General features: G+C 38.9%; 1 protein-coding gene across 1 annotated transcript; it reads right to left on the bottom strand.

Annotated features, from left to right (window-relative positions):
- Positions 1 to 319: 319 nt before the first annotated feature.
- LOC149961973 (uncharacterized) lies at positions 320 to 5,908 on the bottom strand. The gene is made up of 3 exons (XM_090177732.1): positions 5,784 to 5,908; positions 1,816 to 2,724; positions 320 to 1,241 (listed from the first exon to the last, which is right to left on the bottom strand). The coding sequence occupies exons 2-3, from the start codon at positions 2,690 to 2,692 to the stop codon at positions 388 to 390; spliced, it is 1,731 nt and encodes a 576-aa protein (XP_090033858.1). The 5' UTR covers positions 2,693 to 2,724; positions 5,784 to 5,908; the 3' UTR covers positions 320 to 387.
- Positions 5,909 to 12,543: the final 6,635 nt, after the last annotated feature.

Genomic DNA, 12,543 nt, shown 5'->3' with positions numbered 1-12,543 from the left:
GAGTGGCAAACCCTGTAAGGACACTTCGCCATGTTAGCGAGCATTCAAACATTAAAGATAAATATTATCTCGCAATTTGTTCTAGGTTACCTTAAATTTTGAGCAAAATATTTTCTTTAAAATCCTCCCGAATTTTGTCCCCAAAAGAAGCAATGTGTTGCGTGGCTAGTCTCGGTAACACAAACTCTATATTTGACTTTGATAAGCATTGTATGGAGACAGTTATTGACTATATAACGGTTTACCGACGCCACTTCTGGAAAGTAATGTGGAAAAAAATATAATAACAAAATTATTTAAACTATTTTATTTTATCAGGTAGTACAACTCTTCAGTAAAAATTTGCTTTTAGTATAGTTGAAAGTTAAGTATATTAACCTGATAGATTTAAATATTGCTTTCAGCATAATTGTAATCATTCATAACGACTTGACACGAGAAATCCACTCCACTGGGATATATCGTTTCCGTCTGTGATTCCTTTGTAGGATGAGGGTTTCCGCTTGAGCTAGTAACTTGACCACCAGTACGTGAGTCATCGCAATTGGACGACGTCACGCTTGAGATATTGCTTTTCGATACTTGGATGGCGACGGTCCCATGACCAGAATCTTCCTCGGCGCTTGGAAGTGACGCGGTCGTGTCTCCGCTCAAGGTCATCTCTTCCCAATCAGCATCGTTACATTCCGATTCGTCGCCGTAACGGCCAATCAAGCTGGCGATACCATAATGACGATAATTGATGGCTGCCATCTCGGGCGTACACTCCATCAACCCAATCTTGGTCTTATCGGCTCCGTGTCTCAGCAACAGAAGCGCCACATCCTTATGGCCATACCGCGAGGCCAGGTGCAACGCCGCGCAACTACGATCGTCTGTGGCGTTCGCATCGGCTCCAGCTGCTAACAACAGAGACACGACGGATGCTAGTCCCAACTGGGAGGATATGTGCAGAGGATGAGGACCTAATGGCTGGTTAACCAGCGCTCTTTCTCCAATTAGGAGTTCCACAACATCTTTATGGCCTTGTTTGCTGGCTAAGTACAGCGGGGTTTCGCTGTTGACGTTGATCGAGTTGACGTCGGCGCCTTTTCCGATTAGCACGGTCACGATGTCCTTGTGGCCCAGACGAGCGGCGACGTGCAGAGCTGTATCCATGGTGTGATTTGCCATGCATAAATTGACGTTTGCTCCGTGTTCGAGTAGAATCTTGACAGATTCCTGGTCACCTATATAGGTGGCTAAAGGGTAAAGAAGACATTGAAAAATAGCGATATATGGTGAGTAGTACAGTTCGTAGTTAGCAGTTCAAAGAGTCAGTTAGTGAGTCCCGTAACGCTTTCTCAGAACCAGGAATACCGGTATTATTGCACTATATATAATTTAAAACCGAAGAACCGACAATGAACAGTCATAGAAACTTAGAACGAAGTCTGAACATTCATAAAACCAAGTCTGACAATTCGTAGAACCGTAAATCTAAGTCTGAACATTAATTAATTAATAGTTAGTGTAGGGAGCTGTTGGGTCGCGTGACATGCAGGGCTTGCCACCACCCTCCTACGCATTGTAACCCGGCCACCTGAATTAATGGCTTCAAAAGTCGCTTGATGATTTAGACCTAAGGTGATGCCTTGGGTATAAGCCTAGCTGATTATTATTATTATTAAAAGCGTCATATTTATAAATATTATTGCCAATGCAATTTTGTTAAGTAACGGTTTTAAGAACCGTTTCCCGGTTCCGGATACTCATAGAACCAAGGAACTGGACTTTCTAGGCCTAATGGTAACCAAAGCCAAGTAGCCAACTCACCAATTACCAGGGGAGTATCCCCGTCATCGTCAGGTATGTTCGGATTAGCTCCGTTCTTCAGCAAGATTTCGACCACGGATTGACTTTGATTAATTGCAACCGAGAGCGGCGTCAAACCTTTGAACGTAACCTGATTGACGTCCGCCCCGTATTCAATCAGCAGCGCCACGATGTCCTTGTAGCCATTCTTAACGGCGCTGACGAGCGAACTGAACCCAACCTTAGTGCGAACATCGACAGCGGCTCCGTAAGCCAAAAGTAACTCTACCACATTGATATGTCCTTTGCCGGTGGCCAAATACAAAGCCCCGTGACGGTTCTCGGCGAGGGCGTTCACATCGGCGCCTTTTTCCAACAAGGTCTCCACGACGCTTTGGTAGCCATTCTTGGACGCTAACAGTAAGGGCGTGTGTTTGGTCTTGTCCATGACGTTCACGTCAGCGTCGCTCTCTAACAGAGTCCTCGCCACGGCTTCGTGACCTTTGTTCAGGGCTACCATGAGTGGTGTCAGTTGCTTATTATTGGGCACGTTGACATTGGCTCCTTCCGACAACAATAACTTGACTACGTTGTTATGTCCTTTCTTGGACGCCATCAACAGCGGGGTATTTCCAACCGACGCCTTGTTGACGCAAGCGCCGTGTTTGATTAGTGTCTTGACTATGTCCTTACAACCGCAGGCGGACGCCTTGACCAGTGGAAGGATGTCGTTAGTGCTGGGTGTGTTGGTGTCGGCGCCGTGTTTAAGAAGGAATTGCACCACACCCAAATTGTTTTCGCACACAGCTGCCTCCAGTAGGTCGGACATCGACCCATTCTCTTGACGTTTTCGTTTCAGGTTCTCTTTGGGTGGTTTGGCTTCAGTGTCGTCCTCCATGTTTACAATAAGTACTTTCAACGCAAAATTCACTAAAAGGATAAATTAAAATAAATAAATACATTTCCGGAATTAAATTCCCTGACATTTCCAGGTTTTCCCTGACCAAATTGCCAAATTTTCTCTGACCATTTTTGTAGAATAAATGAATGGTTTGAGGTAAAAATCTTAAAAAAGATATTCATTCAAAAATTTATTTGCCTGATTATTTTGGGGTCATTTTAAAATTTCCTTGCTTTTTGGGACAATTTCAAATTCCTTGACTTTTCCCAGACCATTTGGAAACCTTTTAAAATTCCCTGACTTTTCCCAGACCTTTTGGAAACCTTTTAGATTTCCCTGACTTTTCCCTGACCTTTTGGAATCATTTTCAAATTCCCTGACCTTTTGGAAACATTTTCAAATTCCCTGACTTTTCCCTGACCTTTTGGATCGTCTACGAACCCTGCCAGAGGTGATTTTCACTGATTTTGTTTAAATTCGGGGGATAAGTAAACCTTTATGTTATTGAAATTTCCCAAAAGGAAAATTTTCGACGGGCTTTAGTATTGCCATGGCCACCGAAAATGTTTTTGAATACTTAAAATCTACTTTTCCCTATATCGAAATTAGCATGGAGAAATCGCAGATTAAAATAGTAAAAAATATAAATTACATTAAAAAGAATTGTAAAGTTTAGCCAAATTTAGCCAATATAATGGCATTGCCCTTTCATAACCAAGATTTGGTCATTTTACTTGCATTTACCTAATTTACACATTTTACTAGTATTTACCGAAATGTACATACATTCACTCATTTTTACCCATTTTAAATAATATAACCCAAATTCACATGTGTTTACCCAATTTGCTTATTTTTCCCAAATTTACACGCATTTTCCCAAATTAACCTGAATTTACTCAATGCACAAAATGTACATAGATAAGACTACGGCCAACAGCACGTCGTCAAGGTTGGCCGTTATAGGACTATGGCAGCGACCGATGGGGGTCGATTTTTCGGAGGTCAGATGCTCGAAGTGGGTAAACGCTTCGTTACAAAACCGTCAACCAGAAAGCTCTCAGAATTCCAATCTAGGGTACCCATTTTTATATTAATTATAATAATCATTTGCGGTCATTTTCTTTTGTGAAATCTTAGATTTTCGGTGTTGTTAAAGGCAGTTTTAGTACATTTCAAGATTTGGAAAGTTTTCCTATTTCAATTATTTACAATAATTTACGAAATTTAAATTTTGAGACTCAAAGTCACTCAATATGGTAGTTACCTATTTCAATTTAAAAGTGAAAATTTTCTGCCAAAATAAACTTGAGCGCCATCTATTAAAATATTTTGGTATTAAAATTATACTGAAAAAGGTGTTTTTATAGTTAAAGTACCGTGATACTTAGAACAACTCAGGAATACACTCTATAATTAAATAGCATGGCGTGTCTAGACTTGGACCATGCAAATTCTATTCACGACTGAAAACTATCGCTACGCCCCCTTTGGTTCGCCATTAAAAGCTAGATCGGTATCGGCTAAAGCAGACGCTATTAGTTTTTCCTCATCGTTATTCGTAAATTCGATTTTTTAAATAATGATAGTTGCATTTTAATATAATTTTTACATCGTTTGCTTATATTTTGATAAGATTATTTAAGAAAAAACGTTCTTATGACTTATTAATTTGTCTCTAGCAGATGCTAGATCATAGCCGCAACCAGGGTTGGACATAAGGCACTAGTCACGGCATTTGACTACTAAAATTAATCGAAACATTTACCTAAAAAAATATATATGACATGCGAGTTCTGATTCATAATCTCAAATTAATGCGTCATTTTATAATATTATATTATATTTTATATTTTAAAGACTATATGCCGTTAAAAAATTGTGATCAGCCAAAGTCAAGTAACTGACGTGATAATAATAATAAAATATTGGCTGTCCTTATTGTTTTTATACCCCGGGACTAGTCCGTGACTACTAAAATAAATTAAGATAGGAAGCTCACTAGTCAGGCTAAAAAAATATCCTTATGTCCAACCCTGGTTGCAATTTCGGAGAAGTTAGCGCCGTTACGCCACCTAGAATCGTTTCGGTGGCGAATTACAGAGACTGGTAGGCCTATATGAATTGAGTCGCCTAAATTAATAATGTTAATGCCTTTCTCCTTTTTTGTACAAAAATCTGGCAGCGCTGTAAATTTTTATCGTGCTGAACAAAATGGCGGAGCCGAGGGTTAAATAGGAGCGCTAGCAGTCATTGCCGGGGAAATTCATTTTAAAGCCTAAATTAACTAAGTTGGATTTTACGGTTTTACCTAAAGTTACGATTGTAAAGCTGGCTAATATATTTTTTTCATATTTCTTAACACGCGCTCTCGAAAACGTCGGGATGCGCAGAAAACAAAGACATTTATGGCGCCATTTATTCGAGGCAGACTTCTGGTAATGGATACTTCATTTTGGCTATAATAAAATCTTAAATAGTTTTTCGCCTAGAACACTTAACACTTATCAGCGACTTAAATGCACAGTAGGCCTATTACTTCCCTAACTTCGCGATTAGAGTGCTGCATGAGAATTGATGTTTCCATTTCCCGCGAATGCAAAAGGGAACTTTCGGGATGGAAATGCACGGGATGCAATTTTAGGTCTGTTAAATCAAAGATAATATAGAACTTCATACCCTAGATTGAAATTCTAAGAGCTTAGAGCCTGTTGCAAAAGTATGTTTGTCTAGGATTTGCCAATATAACTTTGTGGTCGAATCTTCGCCAAGCATACTTTTGCAACCAGCCTTAATGTCGGTTCACACAGGCATGAGGCAGTAATTTAGAATCTAGGGCTCTAGGCTACGGAGTTGTGTATTATCTTTGGTGTCAATCAATTTTGCTACTCTCGTCCCCGTCTTTACCGAAATCAATATCTTGAGAACTTCTAAAACGTATTTAACTACTAATTACTTATTATTGATAATTTTAATTAATCATTTGCGAGCATTTTTTTGGGTCTAATCTTAATCCTGGGTTACTAATGAACAAATTAAAAAGGATTCATAATTACTATACAAAGAGATTAGCTTAAATAATACATACGTGACCTCTTTTTCGTATTCGTAATGTCTAATCTCTAAGCCAATAAAAAGCCATGGGTGAAAAACAAAACTTAAATACTATTTTTAAAACTACTCCGAAAAAGTACGAACTTCTCTAACAAACGTTTAGGCCCCGACTGAAACTGACAGAATTGTTTTGTTTTGGTAAATGCCTTTATTAGATGGCGCTAAAAACGTCAGTGTTTAGACTGCGCAAATAATCATAGAAATTATAGTAGAGGAATAACAACTCTAACTTCGACAAGGCCTCAAAACATATCTTTAGATTCTAAAGCTAAATATTTCAACAGATGATACTTAAGCCATAACATAGCTTATCATTGATAATCATCGTATATTATCATAAGTAACACCGAAATTATTTTCAGAATTATTGCTCAATCAAGGTTAAAATCAGCACGGAGCCCCCTAGTGTCTACAATATGCCCAAGGCGGAATAAACTATAGAGTTCGTTTGCAAGCCCAAGTCGGAACCGGTCGAGTGTGTCAGTAAGGAAAAAAAGTTCGGTCAGATAATTAAAATTAAAATAATAGTAAGTGCAGTGGATAAATAGGGCACTCACTTCTTATGTTAATAATATTAACATTAATATTAATAATAATAATAATCAGCTAGGTACCACATTTGGGTCAAGTCACCTAGCGATCTTTAATGCCTTTAATTAATGTGGCCTGGTTACAACGCGTAAGCCCTTCATTCCACGCCAGCCAACAGTTCTCTACACTCACTATTACCATTAATGGACCAAGGTTAAAGGGGAACGGCCAAGCTTTTCCAAATATCGCTTTATTTGCATATCAAAAGATCAACAAGACGTTCAATATACTTACACGTACCTTATTTTGTCTTGAAAAAATTGTTTTTGGCCTAAAACGTTGAAACGCAAAATAACGCCAAGTATTTGGGTTTGAATTTTCGCCGCCATCTTAAGGCGTATCGCCAGCGCCAGCAGCACCTTATTAGTGAGCGATTTGCGAGCTATCCTAACTTTTAAAATAGCGCAATTTAGGCTTAGGTCTCCTATAAATGGAACGCGCCGGGCGTGCAAATCAAATATTTCGCGTCTTCAGCAGCGCGCGCTTTTACGTTGTTTCTCTGTCTCACCGATTTCTCACCAGGTGTGGCGGCGGACGCGCGCTTTTCAATTTCCCGAGATTTCTTTATTTTATTAAAAATTAACCACTTAATATTATTTTATGCGGTTTTTGCCATAAATTTTAGTATTTAACGGGCTATAGGACTATCTATCTGGTGAAAGCTTGACCGTTCCCATTTAAGTTAGACCTTTTTAATTTGAAATAACGTGGTACTTCGGCACATATGCCTTCGGGGTGGACAAGAAACCTAGTAGCAACAACCACAGCATCCCACACAATGAGAACGCAACCCGTCAAAATCGTGCATTTTTACCTCTCCGAGGGGACAAAGTCCCCTAGTTACCTCTCCGAGGGGACAACGACCGTGTCTGTCTGTCTGTGGGTGGGTCTGTCTGTCAGGACTGCGAACGCGTTCGCATTTTCGGTGCAAAGTGTAATCACTGCGTACGCAGTTTCTCAAAGGGTTGGCAAAACCACCGTGTGACGGTGAGCGTTAACGGATGCATTTGCGGTTTGGTTTGGATGGTGTTTTTTCGCTCACCGTCGTGACGGTTTGGTGTATTACGGTTTTAGTAATGTTTATGCGTAGGTTGTGAGTGTTGAATTTGTTGTGTTTGTGTTCTGATGGATGTGCATGTTGAGTCTGTTGTGTTTATATGGGCGTTTTCTCTCCAACTTCTTCTTAATGACTTTGGGACGGACCGAGTGCTGAGTGTAATGCTACCTCTCAACGTTCAATGGCAGGGTTTCCACCAGTTGTACACGGTATTCGTCTTAGTATCAATTTGGGATCGCATCGGGCGGGATTTGAACCCGAGATCTCCTGATTGACAGGCGGACGTTCTACCACAGAACCACCGACACTTGTTACGCCTTATTGAAAATTAGACCTTCAGCTTTATCGGAAGCGTATTTAATAGAGTACGAAATTTTGGTTTAATTGAAATAGAATTGAAATTGAAATTATTGCATCGAAGAAATTCTAATTTAGCGTTTCTCTATTGATTAAAAACAAATGCGCCACCCAGGTTTCGAACCCAGACCATTCGGCTTGGCAGTCGAGCGCTCTACCACAGAACCACCGATAGCTGCTTAGATTCACTGAAATTAAGACAGGCATCGTAAGCATAATAGGTAATAAAGTCTTTTTTTATTAATGAATTTATGAAGGCCTAATCTGGTATTTTTTAAAGGTTAAATCTTGTTTTAGCGCAGTCAGCCGAGATTAGAGGGTTAAAGGGTAGACCCTGTGGGTGGTCCACTTTCTTAACGACCTATATATAGTTCTGTTAATTCAAAGGAGATAATTTAACGTTAATTGCTTTAAAAGCTGGCGGTTAGTCAAGTGGCTCTCTGTGCTTTGTTGATGGTAAGGTTTTTGCTTCTTGTAAATACATTTGGTGTGGATATTTGGATATCTACGATTTCTTGGGTGTGCGAGTCATTATATGATATTGGAAATTGGACGGCATTGGTCTTTTTCATGTGGTATGCGTCACAACGTCAACAGGAAGTGAACGAGTCGTCCACTACCAGATATCTACGGTATCTTCATCAAGGGCGAGTGTTGAAATAAAATGAGCGTTAAAGATGCGGCAAGTATTTCGTAAGCGAGTAATTCCAAAAAGCCTCTGTAGATATTTCTTTCATTAAAATTTGCTTCGTATTATATTTAACTGATAAACTTGTTCTGTAAAAGGGTTTAATTCAATTGTACATTGTTATAGTACGTCTAACTTACTGTTGTAACTACTTAACTTATGATATTCTGAATAAATTAAAATTGGTCGTTTCGTCTCAATTATTTTAATTATAATTAAAATTTTATACCGGGCGGGATAGAAATGGGTTAATATTTTTAACAAATAACTCTAAATTGCGGAGATATATCTTTAAGGGTTATCTCGAGAAATTAATACCACTAGGGACAATTCTTCCGAGGAGAGGTATATTTTGGCTTGCCAACTTGTCTTGTGTACATTTTTCCCTGGTTAGACCATTGAGTTGGGAATAAATAGAGTTACAACTAATTCTGGCTGGCGCGAGACCAATTTCTTTCAATAAGGAAACTTTATCAACTTTATCGTTCTACCGTGGCGGCATCTGTCTCTGGTGGTGGCTACTATATGGCAATTGAATTTTTTCGCGAATCTGACGCGAAATTGAAATGTATGATTACTCGTAACAAACAAACCTTGGAAGTTGTTTAAAAATAATTTTATTCCGTCAACACGATCCTTTTTAACTCAAGTTACGGTGAGTTAGCTAATAATTATTTATTATTAGCCATATAACTTTACAAAATATAGATGGCGCTACCGCCTATTTATAAAGATGTATTTCGTACAGTCTTCTCAGAACAGGTCCCGCGTAACCATGGCAACCGAAATCGTAATTGTAATTCTAGCAGTATTATTCCTAATTCAATGGGTTAGACGCTTTAGCGCCTTCTTCTAGAAGAAACTAACAATAAAATAAAATTCCAGAAGCGCGTGAAAACAAATTATCGATTACAGAAAAAATATCGTATGCCTGAAAACTGGCTGTGGATTTAAATTGTGTGTGAAATAGTGACGTTAAACTTGTGAAATCCAAATTTTTAATAATACTTAAAGCTCGACCGATTGAAGTAGGCTGCAACAAGCGCAAAACCAAGCAGCAGGGATTTTAAATACTGTTTAAGTTAACTTTCTTGTCATAATGTATTTGAAATTGTTTTCTATTACATTCCTTATCGAAACTAGTTAAGGGATCGTACGACATTTTTGGATTTAAAATCCCTGACCATTTTTTGGCAATATCCCGGACCTTTTTGATAATATTCCTGGTAATTTTTCATAGGTAAAATACAAAGTGAAACATATTTTTTTAAATATCACAAACTTAATCATACAGGGTGTTTCAAAAGGTTATGCAAAAATTGTAAGGAGTTGTTGAGAAGTATGCCTGTTTTTTCCCCATTTTCCTAAGATGAGTTAAAAGAGTGCCAGAGAACTTCAAAGTGTGGACTTTAAATACTGTTTAAGTTTACTTTTGTACGCTGGTTACCTCGATTTGTTTACAAAGTCCTTTTTTACCTATCACACCTTAATATTCGCGTTTCCCTGCTGCTTGGTTTTGCGCTCGTTGCGGACTACTTCCAGGGGCTAGTAGGCCACACTTTGAAGCTCTCTGGCGCTCTTTTAATTCATCGAAAATGGGAAAAAAACAGGCATACTTTTCAACTCACCCCCTACAACTCCTTCAAATTTTTGCATCACCTTTTGAAACACCCTGTATAGTACGCCCGAATACGCCATTGAAAATATCGTACATCCTAAAAATTATCTCGGAATTACCGTCGTGTACGATAATTATCGTACGTCTGGCAACGCTGCCGTTAACCTCCACAAGTTTTATAGAAATAAGGACAAACCGAAGAACCAGTGGAGAGAGAACTTGCAAACTCAACGTGGAAGGAGTGGTTACTTATGATATTATCTACGGAATTTCGCGGTTAATCGTCGCGTTCCCCATCTCCCCTGGCGCGAAATGGACTGTTCCACTTAATTCCCTTTGGATAAACAGCGTCCTTGGTCAAAAGAAACGTAACCCTTTACCATTGAATTGGGAATAAATAGAGGTACAACTAAATCTGGCTGGCGCGGGACCAATATCGTTCAATAAGGAGACTTTATCAACTTTATCGTTCTACCGTGGCGGCATCTGTCTTTAGTGGTGGCAACTATATTGCAATTGAATTTTTCGCGAATCTGATACGAAATTGAAATGTATGACTACTCGTAACAAACAAACCTTTGAAGTTGTTTAAAAATAATTTTATTCTGTCAACACGTTCCTTTTTACCTCTCCGAGGGGACTTTGTACCCTGGAGGGGTATTACAATCACCGTGTCTGTCTGTGGGTCTGTCTGTCCTGCGAACGCGTTCACATTTTCCGTGCAAAGGTTAATCATTGCGTACGCAGTTTCTCGAAATATCTGCGTACGCAGTTTCTCAAAGGGTTGGCAAAACCACCGTGTGACGGTGAGCGTTAACGGATTCATTTGCGGTTTGGTTTGGATGGTGTTTTTTCGCTCACCGTCGTGACGGTTTGGTGTATTACGTTTTTGTAATGTTTATGCGTAGGTTGTGAATGTTGAGTTCGTGTTATGACGGTTTTGAGTGTTGAGTTTGTTGTGTTTGTGTTTTGATGGTTGTGCATGTTGAGTTCGTGTTATGTCGGTGGTGGGTGTAGAGATTGTGGTGTGTCTGTGTTATGATGGTTGTAGATGTTGAGTTAAATGAAAGTTAAATCTAGAACGTTCCATAGACTGTTCTGAATAAATATAAACATTTATAATTTTGCATAATTCTGGTTGCCATTTTATTTTCTATCACTCGCCCACAACATTAAAGTTCTGGCAATCCCGAATCAAATAAATTTTCGATATAACGGCGACGGGAAATTATTCTCGTAAATTCATCGCGCGGCCTTAGGGAATATTCTTTTAACAAAATTTCGATAAACTATCCTTTAATTAAAATCCGCGCGATTCCGTTAAAATTATAAACCAAAAAGCGAACGGTCGTTATAATACCCTCTGTAGATATTTCTTTCATTAAAATTTGCTTTGTATTATATTCAACTGACAAACTTGTACTGTAAAAAGGGTTTAATTCAATTGTGCATTGTTATACTACGTCTAACTCACTGTTGTAACTACTTAACTTATGATATTCTGAATAAATTAAAATTGGTCGTTTCGTCTCAATTATATTAATTATAATTAAAATTTTATACCGGGCGGGATAGAACTGGGATAACATTTTTAACAAATAACTCTAAATTGCGGAGATATATCTTTAAGGGTTATCTCGAGAAATTAATACCACTAGGGAGAATTCTTCCGAGGAGAGGTATATTTTGGTTTGCCAACTTGTTAACTCAAGTTACGGTGCGTTAGCTAATAATTATTTATTTATAGCCAAATAACTTTACAAAATATAGATGGCGCTACCGCTTAATTATAAAGATGAATTTCGTACAGTCTTATCAGAACAGGTCCCGCGAAACCATGGCAACCGAAATCGTAATTGTAATTCTAGCAGTATTATTCCCAATTCAATGCCCTTTACTAAAAGTGAGCACCAAAAGTTTCGCCGTAACAAATAAAGACGTTGGAAAGGGGCTTTGTTAGCGATCACCTTCTGAGGTTCTCGAGTTAAGCCAAAGCCGCAATGCTTGTTCGCTTCGTAGCGCGCTTTTAAAGACATTTAGCCAGCAGCCCATCCTTTTGGCTGGTCTCTCTTGGCCGTATTTGTAACTTAGACCTGTCTCGCGCGGTGACATTTACAAATGACAGTACTTCGTGCTAGGGCATTAGACGGGACAACAGTGTCGCCCCTTCCTTTTGGCGGCACATCCCCGCGAAAGGGACTCTGGCAACGTTTCTCGTTGTTCCAATGTGCGCTTTTACTTTTGGGGGGAAACACACTCTTAACTGTGGAACTCATTTTTTAAACCATTTTTAGAGTTGGTTTTGTTGCGGTTAGATCTACGTCTTACGACTAAATATATGTTTATTTATACTTAGGGAAAATAGATATGTTGAATCATAAGTCACAAGATGACTTGGCGCCACTATTAGACCCTTTCGTTAC

The sequence above is a fragment of the Leiobunum rupestre genome, chromosome 1 (genome assembly GCF_980474605.1).
Source record: "Leiobunum rupestre chromosome 1, qqLeiRupe1.1.hap1, whole genome shotgun sequence".
NCBI classification, from domain to species: domain Eukaryota; kingdom Metazoa; phylum Arthropoda; class Arachnida; order Opiliones; family Sclerosomatidae; genus Leiobunum; species Leiobunum rupestre.
The sequence above is the reverse complement of the archived record's forward strand: the minus strand, read 5'-3'. Positions and strand labels throughout refer to the sequence as shown.